At 46.1% G+C, this 18,841-nt stretch overlaps 1 protein-coding gene across 1 annotated transcript in view; it reads right to left on the reverse strand.

Moving 5' to 3' along the window:
- Nucleotides 1–18,841, reverse strand: part of cpe (carboxypeptidase E) — a 38,012-nt gene that overhangs the window by 4,721 nt on the left and 14,450 nt on the right. Inside the window, exons 2-6 of the mRNA XM_042314201.1 lie at nucleotides 7,877–7,980; nucleotides 6,228–6,320; nucleotides 3,900–4,067; nucleotides 2,079–2,196; nucleotides 1–148 (exon numbers count right to left, since the gene is read on the reverse strand). The exon at nucleotides 1–148 is cut by the window's left edge and continues 35 nt beyond it. Of these exons, the coding sequence (XP_042170135.1) occupies nucleotides 1–148; nucleotides 2,079–2,196; nucleotides 3,900–4,067; nucleotides 6,228–6,320; nucleotides 7,877–7,980 (631 nt within the window). The remainder of the gene's footprint in view (nucleotides 149–2,078; nucleotides 2,197–3,899; nucleotides 4,068–6,227; nucleotides 6,321–7,876; nucleotides 7,981–18,841) is intronic.

The raw sequence follows: 18,841 nt of genomic DNA on the forward strand, positions 1-18,841 counted from the left end.
ATGCCGTCGGTGAAGCTGGTATCATCGTCGTTCTTCCTGCACGGAGCCCGCTGGGGGTCTGACATCACAGGATTAAACTGGGAGTAGGACTTCGCCAGAGACTTAAAGGTGACGTCATCAGGACTGGCGCTGTACTCATGGGTCGAACCTGGTGGGAGGGAGGGAGGGAGGGAGCCCTCTGGGAGTCTGAGGGAGGTGGGAGGGAGGGATGGAGGGAGGGAGGGATGGGGGATGGAGGAAGGGAGGTGGGAGGGAGGGAGGGAGGGAGGGAGGGAGGGAGGGAGGGAGGGGGAGGGAGGGAGGAGAGGATGGGGTGGGAGGGAGGGAGGGAGGGAGGGAGGGAGGGAGGGAGGGAGGGAGGGAGGGAGGGAGGGATGGGGGATGGAGGGAGGGAGGGATGGGGGGGAGGGGGGAAGGGAGGGAGGGAGGGAGGGAGGGAGGGAGGGAGGGAGGGAGGGAGGGAGGGAGGGAGGGAGGAGGGATGGGGTGGGAGGATGGGGAGGGAGGGAGGTGGGAGGGAGGGAGGGGGAGGGAGGGAGGGAGGGAGGGAGGGAGGGAGGGAGGGAGGGAGGGAGGGAGGGGGGAGGGAGGGAGGGAGGGAGGGAGGGAGGGGGGGAGGGAGGGAGGAGAGGATGGGGGAGGGTGGAAGGGAGGTGGGAGGGAGGGGGGGAGGATGGGAGAGGTAGGGAGGGGGGAGATAACTTATTAGCAGTGGTATTATGTAACTTTTTGGGTGACCTGACCAAATTCACATAGAAATATGAGTTATAGATCTGTAATTCTCATTGAAATGAAGTCTACGAAGAGGTAGATCTGTTATATGTGTGTAATTTCTATGCTTCCCATTCTTAAGTTAAATTTTTGTGTCTTTTACTCAGCTTCATGTTTAGTTCACAGTGGTTTAAATTACCCATGATGCTCTACTCTATACTGTAGGAGATGTCTGGTTCACAGTGGTTTAAATTACCCATGATGCTCTACTCTACACTGTAGGAGATGTCTGGTTCACAGTGGTTTAAATGATCCCATGATGCTCTACTCTACACTGTAGGAGATGTCTGGTTCACAGTGGTTTAAATTACCCATGATGCTCTACTCTACACTGTAGGAGATGTTTAGTTCACAGTGGTTTAAATTACCCATGATGCTCTACTCTACACTGTAGGAGATGTCTGGTTCACAGTGGTTTAAATTACCCATGATGCTCTACTCTACACTGTAGGAGATGTCTAGTTCACAGTGGTTTAAATTACCCATGATGCTCTACTCTACACTGTAGGAGATGTCTGGTTCACAGTGGTTTAAATTACCCATGATGCTCTACTCTATACTGTAGGAGATGTCTAGTTCACAGTGGTTTAAATTACCCATGATGCTCTACTCTACACTGTAGGAGATGTCTAGTTCACAGTGGTTTAAATTACCCATGATGCTCTACTCTATACTGTAGGAGATGTCTAGTTCACAGTGGTTTAAATTACCCATGATGCTCTACTCTATACTGTAGGAGATGTCTAGTTCACAGTGGTTTAAATTACCCATGATGCTCTACTCTACACTGTAGGAGATGTCTGGTTCAAAGTGGTTTAAATTACCCATGATGCTCTACTCTATACTGTAGGAGATGTCTGGTTCACAGTGGTTTATGTGTGTTGCGTGGTGTGTGTGTGTGGTGTGTGTGTAGCGTGGTGGGTGTGTAGCGTGTAGCGTGGTGTGTGTGTAGCGTGGTGTGTGTGTAGCGTGGTGTGTGTGTAGCGTGGTGTGTGTGTAGCGTGGTGTGTGTGTAGCGTGTAGCGTGGTGTGTGTGTAGCGTGGTGGGTGTGTAGCGTGGTGGGTGTGTAGCGTGGTGTGTGTGTGTGGTGTGTGTGTAGCGTGGTGTGTGTGTAGAGTGGGTGTGTGGCGTGGTGTGTGTGTAGCGTGGTGAGTGTGTAGTGTGGTGGGTGTGTAGCGTGGTGTGTGTGTAGCGTGGTGTGTGTGTAGCGTGGTGTGTGTGTAGCGTGGTGGGTGTGTAGCGTGGTGGGTGTGTAGCGTGGTGTGTGTGTAGCGTGGTGTGTGTGTAGAGTGGTGTGTGTGGTTACCACTGCGTGTCTCGTCGTAGGGGTAGTTGGCCACCACATCTCCTCCATGCAGATTAGCTGAGAGGACGAATGGAATCTCCATTATCCACCTGATCACTGCCTTGGTCTCTGGAGCCAGCTGGAGACAACACAGACACAGACAGACAGGATCACTGCCTTGGTCTCTGGAGCCAGCTGGAGACAACACAGACAGACAGGATCACTGCCTTGGTCTCTGGAGCCAGCTGGAGACAACACAGACAGAGACAGACAGGATCACTGCCTTGGTCTCTGGAGCCAGCTGGAGACAACACAGACACAGACAGACAGGATCACTGCCTTGGTCTCTGGAGCAGCCTGGAGACAACAGACAGACAGGATCACTGCCTTGGTCTCTGGAGCCAGCTGGAGACAACACAGACACAGACAGACAGGATCACTGCCTTGGTCTCTGGAGCCAGCTGGAGACAACACAGACAGACAGACAGACAGGACCACTGCCTTGGTCTCTGGAGCAGCTGGAGACAACACAGACACAGACAGACAGGATCACTGCCTTGGTCTCTGGAGCCAGCTGGAGACAACACAGACAGACAGGATCACTGCCTTGGTCTCTGGAGCCAGCTGGAGACAACACAGACACAGACAGGATCACTGCCTTGGTCTCTGGAGCCAGCTGGAGACAACACAGACAGACAGGATCACTGCCTTGGTCTCTGGAGCCAGCTGGAGACAACACAGATACAGACAGACAGGATCACTGCCTTGGACTCTGGAGCCAGCTGGAGACAACACAGACAGACAGGATCACTGCCTTGGTCTCTGGAGCTAGCTGGAGACAACACAGACAGACAGAATCACTGCCTTGGTCTCTGGAGCCAGCTGGAGACAACACAGACAGACAGGATCACTGCCTTGGTCTCTGGAGCCAGCTGGAGACAACACAGACAGACAGGATCACTGCCTTGGTCTCTGGAGCCAGCTGGAGACAACACAGACACAGACAGGATCACTGCCTTGGTCTCTGGAGCCAGCTGGAGACAACACAGACAGACAGACAGGATCACTGCCTTGGTCTCTGGAGCCAGCTGGAGACAACACAGACAGACAGGATCACTGCCTTGGTCTCTGGAGCCAGCTGGAGACAACACAGACAGACAGGATCACTGCCTTGGTCTCTGGAGCCAGCTGGAGACAACACAGACAGACAGGATCACTGCCTTGGTCTCTGGAGCCAGCTGGAGACAACACAGACAGAACAGGATCACTGCCTTGGTCTCTGGAGCCAGCTGGAGACAACACAGACAGGATCACTGCCTTGGTCTCTGGAGCCAGCTGGAGACAACACAGACACAGACAGGATCACTGCCTTGGTCTCTGGAGCCAGCTGGAGACAACACAGACACAGACAGACAGGACCACTGCCTTGGTCTCTGGAGCAGCCTGGAGACAACACAGACAGGATCACTGCCTTGGTCTCTGGAGCCAGCTCTCTGGAGCCAGCTGGAGACAACACAGACAGACAGGATCACTGCCTTGGTCTCTAGAGCATCAGCTGGAGACAACACAGACAAACAGGATCACTGCCTTGGTCTCTGGAGCCAGCTGGAGACAACACAGACAGAACAGGATCACTGCATTTCGGTCATCTGGAGCCAGCTGGAGACAACACAACAGATTTGATTTGATTTGATTTGGAGCCAGCTGGAGACAACACAGACAGACAGACAGACAGACAGACAGACAGACAGACAGACAGACAGCCAGACAGACAGACAGGTGTTACCAGACAGACAGACAGACAGGTGTGTTACCAGACAGACAGACAGACAGGTGTGTTACCTTGGTATTTTCGTCCACGGCCTTCTTCATGTTGTTGAGCAGGTGGTTGTTGGCTCCGCCCTCCTTCTCGTTGCCGTAGACGATGCGGTCCAAGTCAGGGAAGTTCCTGTTCAGGTCAACCCCCTGGGCGTTACTACGACCTACGAACCAATCCTTCAGCTCCCCCGACTGACACACAGAGGGAGGAGAGATGTTACCTGGTCTGTCCACAAGACAAAACCCATGAACCAGTCTGTGTGTGTTAGTTGTGGTGTGTGTGTTAGTTGTGGTGTGTGTGTTAGTTGTGGTGTGTGTGTTAGTTGTGGTGTGTGTGTTAGTTGTGGTGTGTGTGTTAGTTGTGGTGTGTGTGTTAGTTGTGGTGTGTGTGTTAGTTGTGGTGTGTGTGTTAGTTGGTGTGTGTGTTAGTTGTGGTGTGTGTGTTAGTTGTGTGTGTGAGCCAGTTGTGGTGTGTGTGTGTTAGACAGACAGTGTGTGTGTTAGTTGTGGTGTGTGTGTTAGTTGTGGTGTGTGTGTTAGTTGTGGTGTGTGTGTTGGTGTGTGTGGTGTGTGTGTTAGTTGTGGTGTGTGTGTTAGTTGTGATGTGTGTGTGTTAGTTGTGGTGTGTGTGTTAGTTGTGGTGTGTGTGTTAGTTGTGGTGTGTGTGTTAGTTGTGTGTGTGTGAGTTGTGTGTGTGTGTGTAGTTAGTTGTGATGTGTGTTAGTGTGTGTTGGTGTGTGTGTGTGTGGTGTGTTAGTTGTGGTGTGTGTGTTAGTTGTAGTTGTGTGTGTGTTAGTTGTGGTGTGTGTGTTAGTTGTGGTGTGTGTGTTGAGTTGTGGTGCAGTGTGTGTTGTTGTGGTGTGTGTGTTAGTTGTGGTGTGTGTGTTAGTTGTGATGTGTGTGTTAGTGTGGGTGTTGTTGTTCATGTGTGTGTTAGTTGTGGTGTGTGTGTTAGTTGTGGTGTGTGTGTTAGTTGTGGTGTGTGTGTTAGTTGTGGTGTGTGTGTTAGTTGTGGTGTGTGTGTTAGTTGTGGTGTGTGTGTTAGTTGTGGTGTGTGTGTTAGTTGTGGTGTGTGTGTTAGTTGTGGTGTGTGTGTTAGTTGTGGTGTGTGTGTTAGTTGTGGTGTGTGTGTTAGTGTGGTGGTGTGTGTGTTAGTTGTGGTGTGTGTGTTAGTTGTGGTGTGTGTGTTGTGGTGTGTGTGTTAGTTGTGGTGTGTGTGTTAGTTGTGATGTGTGTGTTAGTTGTGTGTGTGTGTGTTAGTTGTGGTGTGTGTGTTAGTTGTGTGTGTGTGTGTTGTTGTGTGTGTGTTAGTTGTGGTGTGTGTGTTAGTTGTGGTGTGTGTGTTAGTTGTGGTGTGTGTGTTAGTTGTGGTGTGTGTGTTAGTTGTGGTGTGTGTGTTAGTTGTGGTGTGTGTGTTAGTTGTGGTGTGTGTGTTAGTTGTGGTGTGTGTGTTAGTTGTGTGTGTGTGTTAGTTGTGATGTGTGTGTGTGTGTTAGTTGTGTGTGTGTGTTAGTTGTGGTGTGTGTGTTAGTTGTGGTGTGTGTGTTAGTTGTGGTGTGTGTGTTAGTTGTGGTGTGTGTGTTAGTTGTGTGTGTGTGTGTTAGTTGTGGTGTGTGTGTTAGTTGTGGTGTGTGTGTTAGTTGTGTGTGTGTGTGTGTGTTAGTTGTGGTGTGTGTGTTGGTTGTGTGTGTGTGTTAGTTGTGGTGTGTGTGTTAGTTGTGTGTGTGTGTTAGTTGTAGTGTGTGTGTTAGTTGTGATGTGTGTGTTAGTTGTGTGTGTGTGTTAGTTGTGATGTGTGTGTTAGTTGTGGTGTGTGTGTTAGTTGTGGTGTGTGTGTTAGTTGTGTTGTTGTGTGTGTGTGTTAGTTGTGTGTGTGTGTTAGTTGTGGTGTGTGTGTTAGTTGTTGTGTGTGTGTGTGTTAGTTGTGGTGTGTGTGTTGTTGTGGTTGTGTGTGTGTTAGTTGTGTGTGTGTTGTTGTGTGTGGTGTTGTGTGTGTAGTTGTGTGTGTGTGTTGTTGTGGTGTGTTAGTTGTGTTAGTGTGTGTGTGTGTGTGTGTTAGTTGTGGTGTGTGTGTTAGTTGTGTGTGTGTGTTGTGTGTTGTGTTAGTTGTGTGTGTTGTTAGTTGTGGTGTGTGTGGTGTGTGTGTTAGTTGTGTGTGTGTGTTAGTTGTGGTGTGTGTGTTAGTTGTGGTGTGTGTGTTAGTTGTGGTGTGTGTGTTAGTTGTGGTGTGTGTGTTGGTTGTGATGTGTGTGTTAGTTGTGGTGTGTGTGTTAGTTGTGTGTGTTAGTTGTGGTGTGTGTGTTAGTTGTGTGTGTTAGTTGTGGTGTGTGTGTTAGTTGTGGTGTGTGTTACCTGGGAGGCAGCTTTCTCAAAGCCATCAGGGTTCATGGAGGGCATCAGGTGGATACGTGTGGTGTGGATCAGATCGATGATCGACTCGTTGCCCTGTGACAACACAACAACATATTAACTCTGTGATCGTTTAGTTGGTCTGTTACAACACCTCAACATATTAACTCTGTGATCGTTTAGTTGCTCTGTTACAACACCATATTAACTCTGTGATCGTTTAGTTGGTCTGTTACAACACCTCAACATATTAACTCTGTGATCGTTTAGTTGCTCTGTTACAACACATTAAATCTGTGATCGTTTAGTTGCTCTGTTACAACATCATATTAACTCTGTGATCGTTTAGTTGCTCTGTTACAACACCATATTAACTCTGTGATCGTTTAGTTGCCCTGTGATAACACAACAACATATTAACTCTGTGATCGTTTAGTTGCTCTGTTACAACACATTAAATCTGTGATCGTTTAGTTGCCCTGTGAAAACATAACAACATATTAACTCTGTGATCGTTTAGTTGCACTGATACAACACAACACCATATTAACTCTGTGATCGTTTAGTTGCTCTGATACAACACAACAACATATTAACTCTGTGATCGTTTAGTTGCTCTGTTACAACACAACAACATATTAACTCTGTGATCGTTTAGTTGCTCTGTTACAACAACAACATATTAACTCTGTGATCGTTTAGTTGCTCTGTTACAACACAACAACATATTAACTCTGTGATCGTTTAGTTGCTCTGTTACAACACAACAACATATTAACTCTGTGATCGTTTAGTTGCTCTGTTACAACACAACAACATATTAACTCTGTGATCGTTTAGTTGCTCTGTTACAACACCATATTAACTCTGTGATCGTTTAGTTGCTCTGTTACAACACAACAACATATTAACTCTGTGATCATTTAGTTGCTCTGTTACTTTTCCTTGTCAGTTGACGTATCATTGTTGACAGTCAGTTCATTGTAATGATAATTAATGTTATATGGTCTTTATTAAATGCTGTTTTAGCCAATCAGCATCGAAGCACACAAACTACAGGTTATATTACCTGTTGGTAACAGAGGTACAGACAGGTTATATTACCTGTTGGTAACAGAGGTACAGACAGGTTATATTACCTGTTGGTAACAGAGGTACAGACAGGTTATATTACCTGTTGGTAACAGAGGTACAGACAGGTTATATTACCTGTTGGTATTGGTAACAGAGGTACAGACAGGTTATATTACCTGTTGGTAACAGAGGTACTAAGACAGGTTATATTACCTGTTGGTAACAGAGGTACAGACAGGTTATATTACCTGTTGGTAACAGAGGTACAGACAGGTTATATTACCTGTTGGTAACAGAGGTACAGACAGGTTATATTACCTGTTGGTAACAGAGGTACAGACAGGTTATATTACCTGTTGGTAACAGAGGTACTGAGACAGGTTATATTACCTGTTGGTAACAGAGGTACTGAGACAGGTTATATTACCTGTTGGTAACAGAGGTACTGAGCCAGGTTATATTACCTGTTGGTATTGGTTACAGAGGTACTGAGCCAGGTTACCTGTTGGTATTGGTTACAGAGGTACTGAGCCAGGTTACCTGTTGGTATTGGTTACAGAGGTACTGAGCCAGGTTACCTGTTGGTATTGGTTACAGAGGTACTGAGCCAGGTAGACGATGAGTTCCCGTCCTACCGCCTCATTGCCGTGCATGTTTCCGATGTACTTAAACTCTGGCTCACCTGGGGAAAGAGAAACACAGGTTAGGTCAACACACACACAGGTTAGGTCAACACACACACAGGTTAGGTCAACACACACACAGATTAGGTCAAGACACACAGGTTAAGTCAAAACACACAGGTTAAGTCAAAACACAGGTTATGTCAACACACATTGGTTAGTCAAAACACACAGGTTAAGTCAAAACACACAGGTTGGGTCAACACACACACAGGTTAGGTCAAAACACACAGGTTGGGTCAAAACACACACAGGTTAGGTCAAAACACACAGGTTAAGTCAAGTCAAAACACACAGGTAGGTCAACACACACAGGTTAGCTCAAAACACACAGGTTAAGTCAAAACAAACAGGTTAGGTCAAAACACACAGGTTAGGTCAAAACACACAGTTTGGGTCAACACACACACAGGTTGGGTCAAAACACACAGGTTAGGTCAAAACACACAGGTTAGGTCAAAACACACAGGTTAAGTCAACACACACAGGTCAAGTCAAAACACACAGGTTAGGTCAAAACACACAGGTTAGGTCAAAACACAGAGGTTAGGTCAAAACACACAGGTTAGGTCAAAACACACAGGTTAAGTCAACACACATTGGTTAGTCAAAACACACAGGTTAAGTCAAAACACACAGGTTAGGTGAAAACACACAGGTTGGGTCAACACACACACAGGTTAGGTCAAGACACACAGGTTAAGTCAAAACACACAGGTTAAGTCAAAAAACACAGGTAGCTCAACACACACACAGGTTAGCTCAAAACACACACTGGTTAAGTCAAAACACACAGGTTAAGTCAAAACAAACAGGTTAGGTCAAAACACACAGGTTAGGTCAAAACACACATTTTAGTTCAACACTCACACAGGTTAGGTCAACACAAACACAGGTTAGGTCAATACACACATGTTAAGTCAAAACACACAGGTTAAGTCAAAACACACAGGTTAAGTCAAAACAAACAGGTTAGGTCAAAACACACAGGTTAGGTCAAAACACACATTTTAGTTCAACACTCACACAGGTTAGGTCAACACAAACACAGGTTAGGTCAATACACACATGTTAAGTCAAAACACACAGGTTAAGTCAAAACACACAGGTTAAGTCAAAACACACAGGTTAGGTGAAAACACACAGGTTGGGTCAACACACACACAGGTTGGATCAACACACACACAGGTTAGGTCAAAACACACAGGTTGGGTCAAAACAAACAGGTTAGGTCAAAACACACAGGTTGGGTCAACACACACACAGGTTAGGTCAAAACACACAGGTTGGGTCAACACACACACAGGTTAGGTCAAAACACAGGTTAGTTCAACACACATAGACAGGTTAGTTCAAAACACACATGTTAAGTCAAAAAACACAGGTAGCTCAACACACACACAGGTTAGCTCAAAACACACACTGGTTAAGTCAAAACAAACAGGTTAGGTCAAAACACACAGGTTAGGTCAAAACACACAGTTTGGGTCAACACACACACAGGTTGGGTCAAAACACACAGTTTGGGTCAAACACACACACAGGTTGGGTCAAAACACACAGTTTGGGTCAAACACACACAGGTTAAGTCAAAACACACAGGTTAGGTGAAAACACACAAGTTGGGTCAACACACACACAGGTTGGATCAATACACACACAGGTTAGGTCAAAACACACAGGTTGGGTCAAAACACACACAGGTTAGGTCAAAACACACACAGGTTAGGTCAAAACACACAGGTTGGGTCAAAACACACACAGGTTAGGTCAAAACACACAGGTTGGGTCAACACACACACACAGGTTAGTTCAACACACACAGGTTAGGTCAACAAACACAGACAGGTTAGGTCAACACACACAGACAGGTTAGGTCAAAACACACAAGTTAGGTCAACACACAAACACAGGTTAGGTCAAAACACACAGGTTAGGTCAAAACACACAGGTTAGGTCAACACACACACAGGTTAGGTCAACACACACACAGGTTAGGTCAAAACACACAGGTTAGGTCAAAACACACAGGTTAGGTCAAAACACACTGGTTAGGTAAAAACACACAAGTTAGGTCAAAACACACAGGTTAGGTCAAAACACACAGGTTAAGTCAACACACACAGGTTAGGTCAAAGCACACACGGGTTAAATTAAGTCAAGTCAAAACACACAGGTTAAGTTAAAACACACAGGTTAGGTCAAAACACACAGGTTAGGTCAAAACACACAGGTTAGGTCAAAACACACAGGTTAGGTCAAAACACACAGGTCAAGTCAAAACACATAGGTTAGGTCAAAACACACAGGTTAAGTCCAAACACACAGGTTAAGTCAAAACACACAAGTTAGGTCAAAACACACAGGTTAGGTCAAAACACACACTGGTTAAGTCAAGTCAAAACACACAGGTTGCGTCAATACACACACAGGTTAGTGCAAAACAGAGGTTAGGTTAACACACACAGACAGGTTAGGTCAACTGGTTAAATTAAGTCAAGTCAAAACACACAGGTTAAGTCAAAACACACAGGTTAGGTCAAAACACACAGGTTAGGTCAACACACACACAGGTTAGGTCAACACACACACAGGTTAGGTCAACACACACACACAGGTTAGGTCAACACACACACAGATTAGGTCAAGACACACAGGTTAAGTCAAAACACACAGGTTAAGTCAAAACACAGGTTAGGTCAACACACATTGGTTAGTCAAAACACACAGGTTAAGTCAAAACACACAGGTTAGGTCAAAACACACAGGTTGGGTCAAAACACACACAGGTTAGGTCAAAACACACAGGTTAAGTCAAGTCAAAACACACAGGTAGGTCAACACACACAGGTTAGCTCAAAACACACAGGTTAAGTCAAAACAAACAGGTTAGGTCAAAACACACAGGTTAGGTCAAAACACACAGTTTGGGTCAACACACACACAGGTTGGGTCAAAACACACAGGTTAGGTCAAACACACAGGTTAGGTCAAAACACACAGGTTAAGTCAACACACACAGGTCAAGTCAAAACACACAGGTTAGGTCAAAACACACAGGTTAGGTCAAAACACAGAGGTTAGGTCAAAACACACAGGTTAGGTCAAAACACACAGGTTAAGTCAACACACATTGGTTAGTCAAAACACACAGGTTAAGTCAAAACACACAGGTTAGGTGAAAACACACATGTTGGGTCAACACACACACAGGTTAGGTCAAGACACACAGGTTAAGTCAAAACACACAGGTTAAGTCAAAAAAACACAGGTAGCTCAACACACACACAGGTTAGCTCAAAACACACACTGGTTAAGTCAAAACACACAGGTTAAGTCAAAACAAACAGGTTAGGTCAAAACACACAGGTTAGGTCAAAACACACATTTTAGTTCAACACTCACACAGGTTAGGTCAACACAAACACAGGTTAGGTCAACACAAACACAGGTTAGGTCAATACACACATGTTAAGTCAAAACACACAGGTTAAGTCAAAACACACAGGTTAAGTCAAAACAAACAGGTTAGGTCAAAACACACAGGTTAGGTCAAAACACACATTTTAGTTCAACACTCACACAGGTTAGGTCAACACAAACACAGGTTAGGTCAACACAAACACAGGTTAGGTCAATACACACATGTTAAGTCAAAACACACAGGTTAAGTCAAAACACACAGGTTAGGTGAAAACACACAGGTTGGGTCAACACACACACAGGTTGGATCAACACACACACAGGTTAGGTCAAAACACACAGGTTGGGTCAAAACAAAGCAGGTTAGGTCAAAACACACAGGTTGGGTCAACACACACACAGGTTAGGTCAAAACACACAGGTTGGGTCAACACACACACAGGTTAGGTCAAAACACAGGTTAGTTCAACACACATAGACAGGTTAGTTCAAAACACACATGTTAAGTCAAAAAACACAGGTAGCTCAACACACACACAGGTTAGCTCAAAACACACACTGGTTAAGTCAAAACAAACAGGTTAGGTCAAAACACACAGGTTAGGTCAAAACACACAGTTTGGGTCAACACACACACAGGTTGGGTCAAAACACACAGTTTGGGTCAACACACACACACAGGTTGGGTCAAAACACACAGTTTGGGTCAACACACACACAGGTTAAGTCAAAACACACAGGTTAGGTGAAAACACACAAGTTGGGTCAACACACACACAGGTTGGATCAATACACACACAGGTTAGGTCAAAACACACAGGTTGGGTCAAAACACACACAGGTTAGGTCAAAACACACACAGGTTAGGTCAAAACACACAGGTTGGGTCAAAACACACACAGGTTAGGTCAAAACACACAGGTTGGGTCAACACACACACACAGGTTAGTTCAAAACACACACACAGGTTAGGTCACAAACACAGACAGGTTAGGTCAACACACACAGACAGGTTAGGTCAAAACACACAGGTTAGGTCAACACACAAGTTAGGTCAACACACAAACACAGGTTAGGTCAAAACACACAGGTTAGGTCAAAACACACAGGTTAGGTCAACACACACACAGGTTAGGTCAACACACACACAGGTTAGGTCAAAACACACAGGTTAGGTCAACACACACACAGGTTAAGTCAAAACACACAGGTTAGGTCAAAACACACAGGTTAGGTCAAAACACACAAGTTAGGTCAAAACACACAGGTTAGGTCAAAACACACAGGTTAAGTCAACACACACAGGTTAGGTCAAAGCACACACGGGTTAAATTAAGTCAAGTCAAAACACACAGGTTAAGTTAAAACACACAGGTTAGGTCAAAACACACAGGTTAGGTCAAAACACACAGGTTAGGTCAAAACACACAGGTTAGGTCAAAACACACAGGTCAAGTCAAAACACATAGGTTAGGTCAAAACACACAGGTTAAGTCCAAACACACAGGTTAAGTCAAAACACACAGGTTAGGTCAAAACACACAGGTTAGGTCAAAACACACACTGGTTAAGTCAAGTCAAAACACACAGGTTGCGTCAATACACACACAGGTTAGTGCAAAACAGAGGTTAGGTTAACACACACAGACAGGTTAGGTCAACTGGTTAAATTAAGTCAAGTCAAAACACACAGGTTAAGTCAAAACACACAGGTTAGGTCAAAACACACAGGTTAGGTCAAAACACACAGGTTAGGTCAAAACACACAGGTTAGGTCAAAACACACAGGTCAAGTCAAAACACACAGGTCAGGTCAAAACACACAGGTTAGGTCAAAACACACAGGTTAGGTCAACACACACACAGGTTAGGTCAAAACACAGGTTAAGTCAAAACACACAGGTTAAGTCAAAACACACAGTTTAGGTAAAAACACACAGGTTAGGTCAAGACACACAGGTTAGGTCAAAACACACAGGTTAGGTCAAAACACACACTGGTTAAGTCTAGTCAAAACACACAGGTTAGGTCAACACACACATAGGTTAGGTCAAAACACACAGGTTAGGTCAACATATGATATGATGTTGCCAAATCCATGTTCAGTCCTACAGAGTATAACAGAGTAACTACCCATGTTCAGTCATACAGAGTATCACAGAGCATCTACCCATGTTCAGTCCTACAGAGTATCACAGAGAACTACCCATGTTCAGTCCTACAGAGTATCACAGAGTAACTACACATGTTCAGTCCTACAGAGTATCACAGAGGATCTACCCATGTTCAGTCCTACAGAGCATCTACCCATGTTCGGTCCTATAGAGGACCTACCCATGTTCAGTCCTACAGAGTTTCACAGAATATCTACCCATGTCTAGTCCTACAGAGTATCACAGAGAACTACCCATGTTCAGTCCTACAGAGTATCACAGAGTAACTACACATGTTCAGTCCTACAGAGTATCACAGGATCTACCCAGGTTCAGTCCTACAGAGTATCACAGAGTAACTACCCATGTTCAGTCCTACAGAGTAACTACCCATGTTCAGTCCTACAGAGGATCACAGAGTAACTACCCATGTTCAGTCCTAACAGACTATCTACCCATGTTCAGTCCTACAGAGTATCACAGAGTAACTACCCATGTTCAGTCCTACAGAGTATCACAGAGTAACTACCCATGTTCAGTCCTACAGAGTAACTACCCATGTTCAGTCCTACAGAGTATCACAGAGTAACTACCCATGTTCAGTCCTACAGAGTATCTACCCATATTCAGTCCTACAGAGTATCACAGAGTAACTACCCATGTTCAGTCCTACAGAGTATCACAGAGTAACTACCCATGTTCAGTCCTACAGAGTATCACAGAGTAACTAAACATGTTCAGTCCTACAGAGTATCACAGAGTAACTACCCATGTTCAGTCCTACAGAGTAACTACCCATGTTCAGTCCTACAGAGTAACTACCCATGTTCAGTCCTACAGAGTATCTACCCATGTTCAGTCCTACAGAGTAACTACCCATGTTCGGTCCTACAGAGTATCTACCCATGTTCAGTCCTAGAGTGTATAACAGAGTAACTACCCATGTTCAGTCCTACAGAGTATCACAGAGTAACTAAACATGTTCAGTCCTACAGAGTATCACAGAGTAACTACCCATGTTCAGTCCTACAGAGTAACTACCCATGTTCAGTCCTACAGAGGATCACAGAGTAACTACCCATGTTCAGTCCTAACAGACTATCTACCCATGTTCAGTCCTACAGAGTATCACAGAGTAACTACCCATGTTCAGTCTGACAGAGTATCACAGAGTAACTACCCATGTTCAGTCCTACAGAGTAACTACCCATGTTCAGTCCTACAGAGTATCACAGAGTAACTACCCATGTTCAGTCCTACAGAGTATCTACCCATGTTCAGTCCTACAGAGTATCACAGAGTAACTACCCATGTTCAGTCCTACAGAGTATCACAGAGTAACTAAACATGTTCAGTCCTACAGAGTATCACAGAGTAACTACCCATGTTCAGTCCTACAGAGTAACTACCCATGTTCAGTCCTACAGAGTATCACAGAGTAACTACCCATGTTCAGTCCTACAGAGTATCTACCCATGTTCAGTCCTACAGAGTATCACAGAGTAACTAAACATGTTCAGTCCTACAGAGTATCACAGAGTAACTACCCATGTTCAGTCCTACAGAGTAACTACCCATGTTCAGTCGACAGAGTAACTACCCATGTTCAGTCCTACAGAGTAACTACCCATGTTCAGTCGACAGAGTAACTACCCATGTTCAGTCCTACAGAGTATCACATAGTAACTACCCATGTTCAGTCCTACAGAGTATCACATAGTAACTACCCATGTTCAGTCCTACAGAGTATCACAGACTAACTACCCATGTTAAAATAATCAAAGCTTGATGATGAGTTGATAGGGGAAACATAAAAACATGAACACAGGGGGGAGGGGCCCCAGGTCACAGGGGGAGGGGCGCCAGGACCCAGGGGGAGTGTCGCTAGGACCAAGGGGGGAGGGGCCCCATGACCCAGAGGGAGAGCCCCAGGACCCAGGGGGAGAGGCCCCAGGACCAAAGGGGGAGGGGCCCCAGGACCCAGAGGGAGGGGCGCCAGGACCCAGGGGGAGGAGCCCCAGGGGGGAGGTGCCCCAGTACCCCAGAGGGGAGGGGCTGAGATAAAATTACCACATTGAGAAAACAGTTGAAGTTCTTCCTCTAACCAGAAGATGGAAGCAGATACACACATCAATATGTCTAATAGAGATGGAATCTGACAGCAGGTCCTGGTGTCTTAAAGAGACTACAACCCTCTGGTCTACATCAGCAGAGTCTTCTCTTTCTGTCCCCTGGTGTCTTAAAGAGACTACAACCCTCTGGTCTACATCAGCAGAGTCTTCTCTTTCTGTCTCCTGGTGTCTTAAAGAGACTACAACCCTCTGGTCTACATCAGCAGAGTCTTCTCTTTCTGTCTCCTGGTGTCTTAACTACAACCCTCTGGTCTACATCAGCAGAGTCTTCTCTTTCTGTCTCCTGGTGTCTTAACTACAACCCTCTGGTCTACATCAGCAGAGTCTTCTCTTTCTGTCTCCTGGTGTCTTAAAGAGACTACAACCCTCTGGTCTACATCAGCAGAGTCTTCTCTTTCTGTCTCCTGGTGTCTTAAAGAGACTACAACCCTCTGGTCTACATCAGCAGAGTCTTCTCTTTCTGTCTCCTGGTGTCTTAAAGAGACTACAACCCTCTGGTCTACATCAGCAGAGTCTTCTCTTTCTGTCTCCTGGTGTCTTAACTACAACCCTCTGGTCTACATCAGCAGAGTCTGTCTGTGATGTCTCCTGTCTGTGATGTCTCCTGTCTGTGATATCTCCTGTCTGTGATGTCTCCTGTCTGTGATGTCTCCTGTCTGTGATGTTTCCTGTCTGTGATGTCTCCTGTCTGTGATGTCTCCTGTCTGTGATGTCTCCTGTCTGTGATGTCTCCTGTCTGTGATATCTTCTGTCTGTGATGTCTCCTGTCTGTGATGTCTCCTGTCTGTGATGTCTCCTGTCTGTGATGTCTCCTGTCTGTGATATCTCCTGTCTGTGATGTCTCCTGTCTGTGATGTCTCCTGTCTGTGATGTCTCCTGTCTGTGATGTCTCCTGTCTGTGATGCCTCCTGTCTGTGATGCCTCCTGTCTGTGATAGAACTGTGATGCCTCCTGTCTGTGATGTCTCCTGTCTGTGATGCCTCCTGTCTGTGATTTCTCCTGTCTGTGATGTCTCCTGTCTGTGATGCCTCCTGTCTGTGATATCTCCTGTTTGTGATGTCTCCTGTCTGTGATGTCTCCTGTCTGTGATAGAACTGTGATGTCTCCAGTCTGTGATGTCTCCTCTCTGTGATGTCTCCTGTCTGTGATGTCTCCTGTCTGTGATAGAACTGTGATGTCTCCAGTCTGTGATGTCTCCTCTCTGTGATGCCTCCTGTATGTGATGCCTCCTGTCTGTGATGTCTCCTCTCTGTGATGTCTCCTGTCTGTGATGTCTCCAGTCTGTGATGTCTCCTGTCTGTGATGTCTCCTGTCTGTGATGTCTCCTGTATGTGATGCCTCCTGTCTGTGATATCTCCTGTCTGTGATGTCTCCTGTCTGTGATAGAACTGTTATGCCTCCTGTCTGTGATGTCTCCTGTCTGTGATGTCTCCTGTCTGTGATGTCTCCTGTCTGTGATGCCTTCTGTCTGTGATGCCTCCTGTCTGTGATGTCTCCTGTCTGTGATGTCTCCTGTCTGTGATGTCTCCTGTCTGTGATGTCTCCTGTCTGTGATGCCTCCTGTCTGTGATAGACCTGTGATGTCTCCAGTCTGTGATGCCTCCTATCTGTGATGTCTCCTGTCTGTGATGTCTCCTGTCTGTGATAGACCTGTGATGTCTCCTGTCTGTGATGTCTCCTGTCTGTGATGTCTCCTGTCTGTGATAGACCTGTGATGTCTCCTGTCTGTGATGCCTCCTGTCTGTGAAGCCTCCTGTCTGTGATGTCTCCTTTCTGTGATAGACCTGTGATGTCTCCTGTCGCTGATGTCTCCTGTCTGTGATGTCTCCTGTCTGTGATAGAACTGTGATGCCTCCTGTCTGTGATGTCTCCTGTCGCTAATGTCTCCTGTCTGTGACGTCTCCTGTCTGTGATGTCTCCTGTCTGTGATAGAACTGTGATGCCTCCTGTCTGTGATGTCTCCAGTCTGTGATGCCTCCTGTCTGTGATTTCTCCTGTCTGTGATGTCTCCTGTCTGTGATGCCTCCTGTCTGTGATATCTCCTGTTTGTGATGTCTCCTGTCTGTGATGTCTCCTGTCTGTGATAGAACTGTGATGTCTCCAGTCTGTGATGTCTCCTCTCTGTGATGTCTCCTGTCTGTGATGCCTCCTGTCTGTGATGTCCCCTGTCTGTGATGTCTCCTGTCTGTGATGTCTCCTCTCTGTGATGTCTCCTGTCTGTGATGCCTCCTGTCGGTGATGTCTCCTGTCTGTGATAGACCTGTGATGTCTCCATGTCTCTGTGATGCCTCCTGTCTGTGATGTCTCCTGTCTGTGATGTCTCCTGTCTGTGATAGACCGGTGATGTCTCCTGTCTGTGATGTCTCCTGTCTGTGATGTCTCCTGTCTGTGATGTCTCCTGTCTGTGATAGACCTGTGATGTCTCCTGTCTGTGATGTCTCCTGTCTGTGATGTCTCCTGTCTGTGATAGACCTGTGATGTCTCCTGTCTGTGATGCCTCCTGTCTGTGAAGCCTCCTGTCTGTGATGTCTCCTTTCTGTGATAGACCAGTGATGTCTCCTGTCGCTGATGTCTCCTGTCTGTGACGTCTCCTGTCTGTGATGTCTCCTGTCTGTGATAGAACTGTGATGCCTCCTGTCTGTGATGTCTCCTGTCTGTGATGTCTCCTGTCTGTGATGTCTCCTGTCTGTGATGTCTCCTGTGATGTCTCCTGTGTCTGTGACTGTGATGTCTCCTGTCTGTGATGCCTCCTGTCTGTGATGTCTCCTGTCTGTGATGTCTCCTGTCTGTGATGTCTCCTGTCTGTGATGTCTCCCTGATAGAACTGTGATGTCTCCAGTCTGTGATGTCTCCTCTCTGTGATGTCTCCTGTCTGTGATGCCTCCTGTCTGTGATGTCTCCTGTCTGTGATGTCTCCTGTCTGTGATGTCTCCTGTCTGTGATAGAACTGTTATGTCTCCTGTCTGTGATGTCTCCTGTGATGTCTCCAGTCTGTGATGTCTCCTCTGTGATGTCTGTCTGTGATGCCTCCTGTCTGTGATGTCTCCTGTCTGTGATAGACCTGTGATGTCTCCAGTCTGTGATGTCTCCTGTCTGTGATGTCTCCTGTCTGTGATGTCTCCTGTCTGTGATAGACCTGTGATGTCTCCTGT

Source organism: Oncorhynchus tshawytscha, unplaced genomic scaffold, assembly GCF_018296145.1.
Source record: "Oncorhynchus tshawytscha isolate Ot180627B unplaced genomic scaffold, Otsh_v2.0 Un_contig_4250_pilon_pilon, whole genome shotgun sequence".
In the NCBI taxonomy this organism is placed as follows: Eukaryota; Metazoa; Chordata; class Actinopteri; order Salmoniformes; family Salmonidae; genus Oncorhynchus; species Oncorhynchus tshawytscha.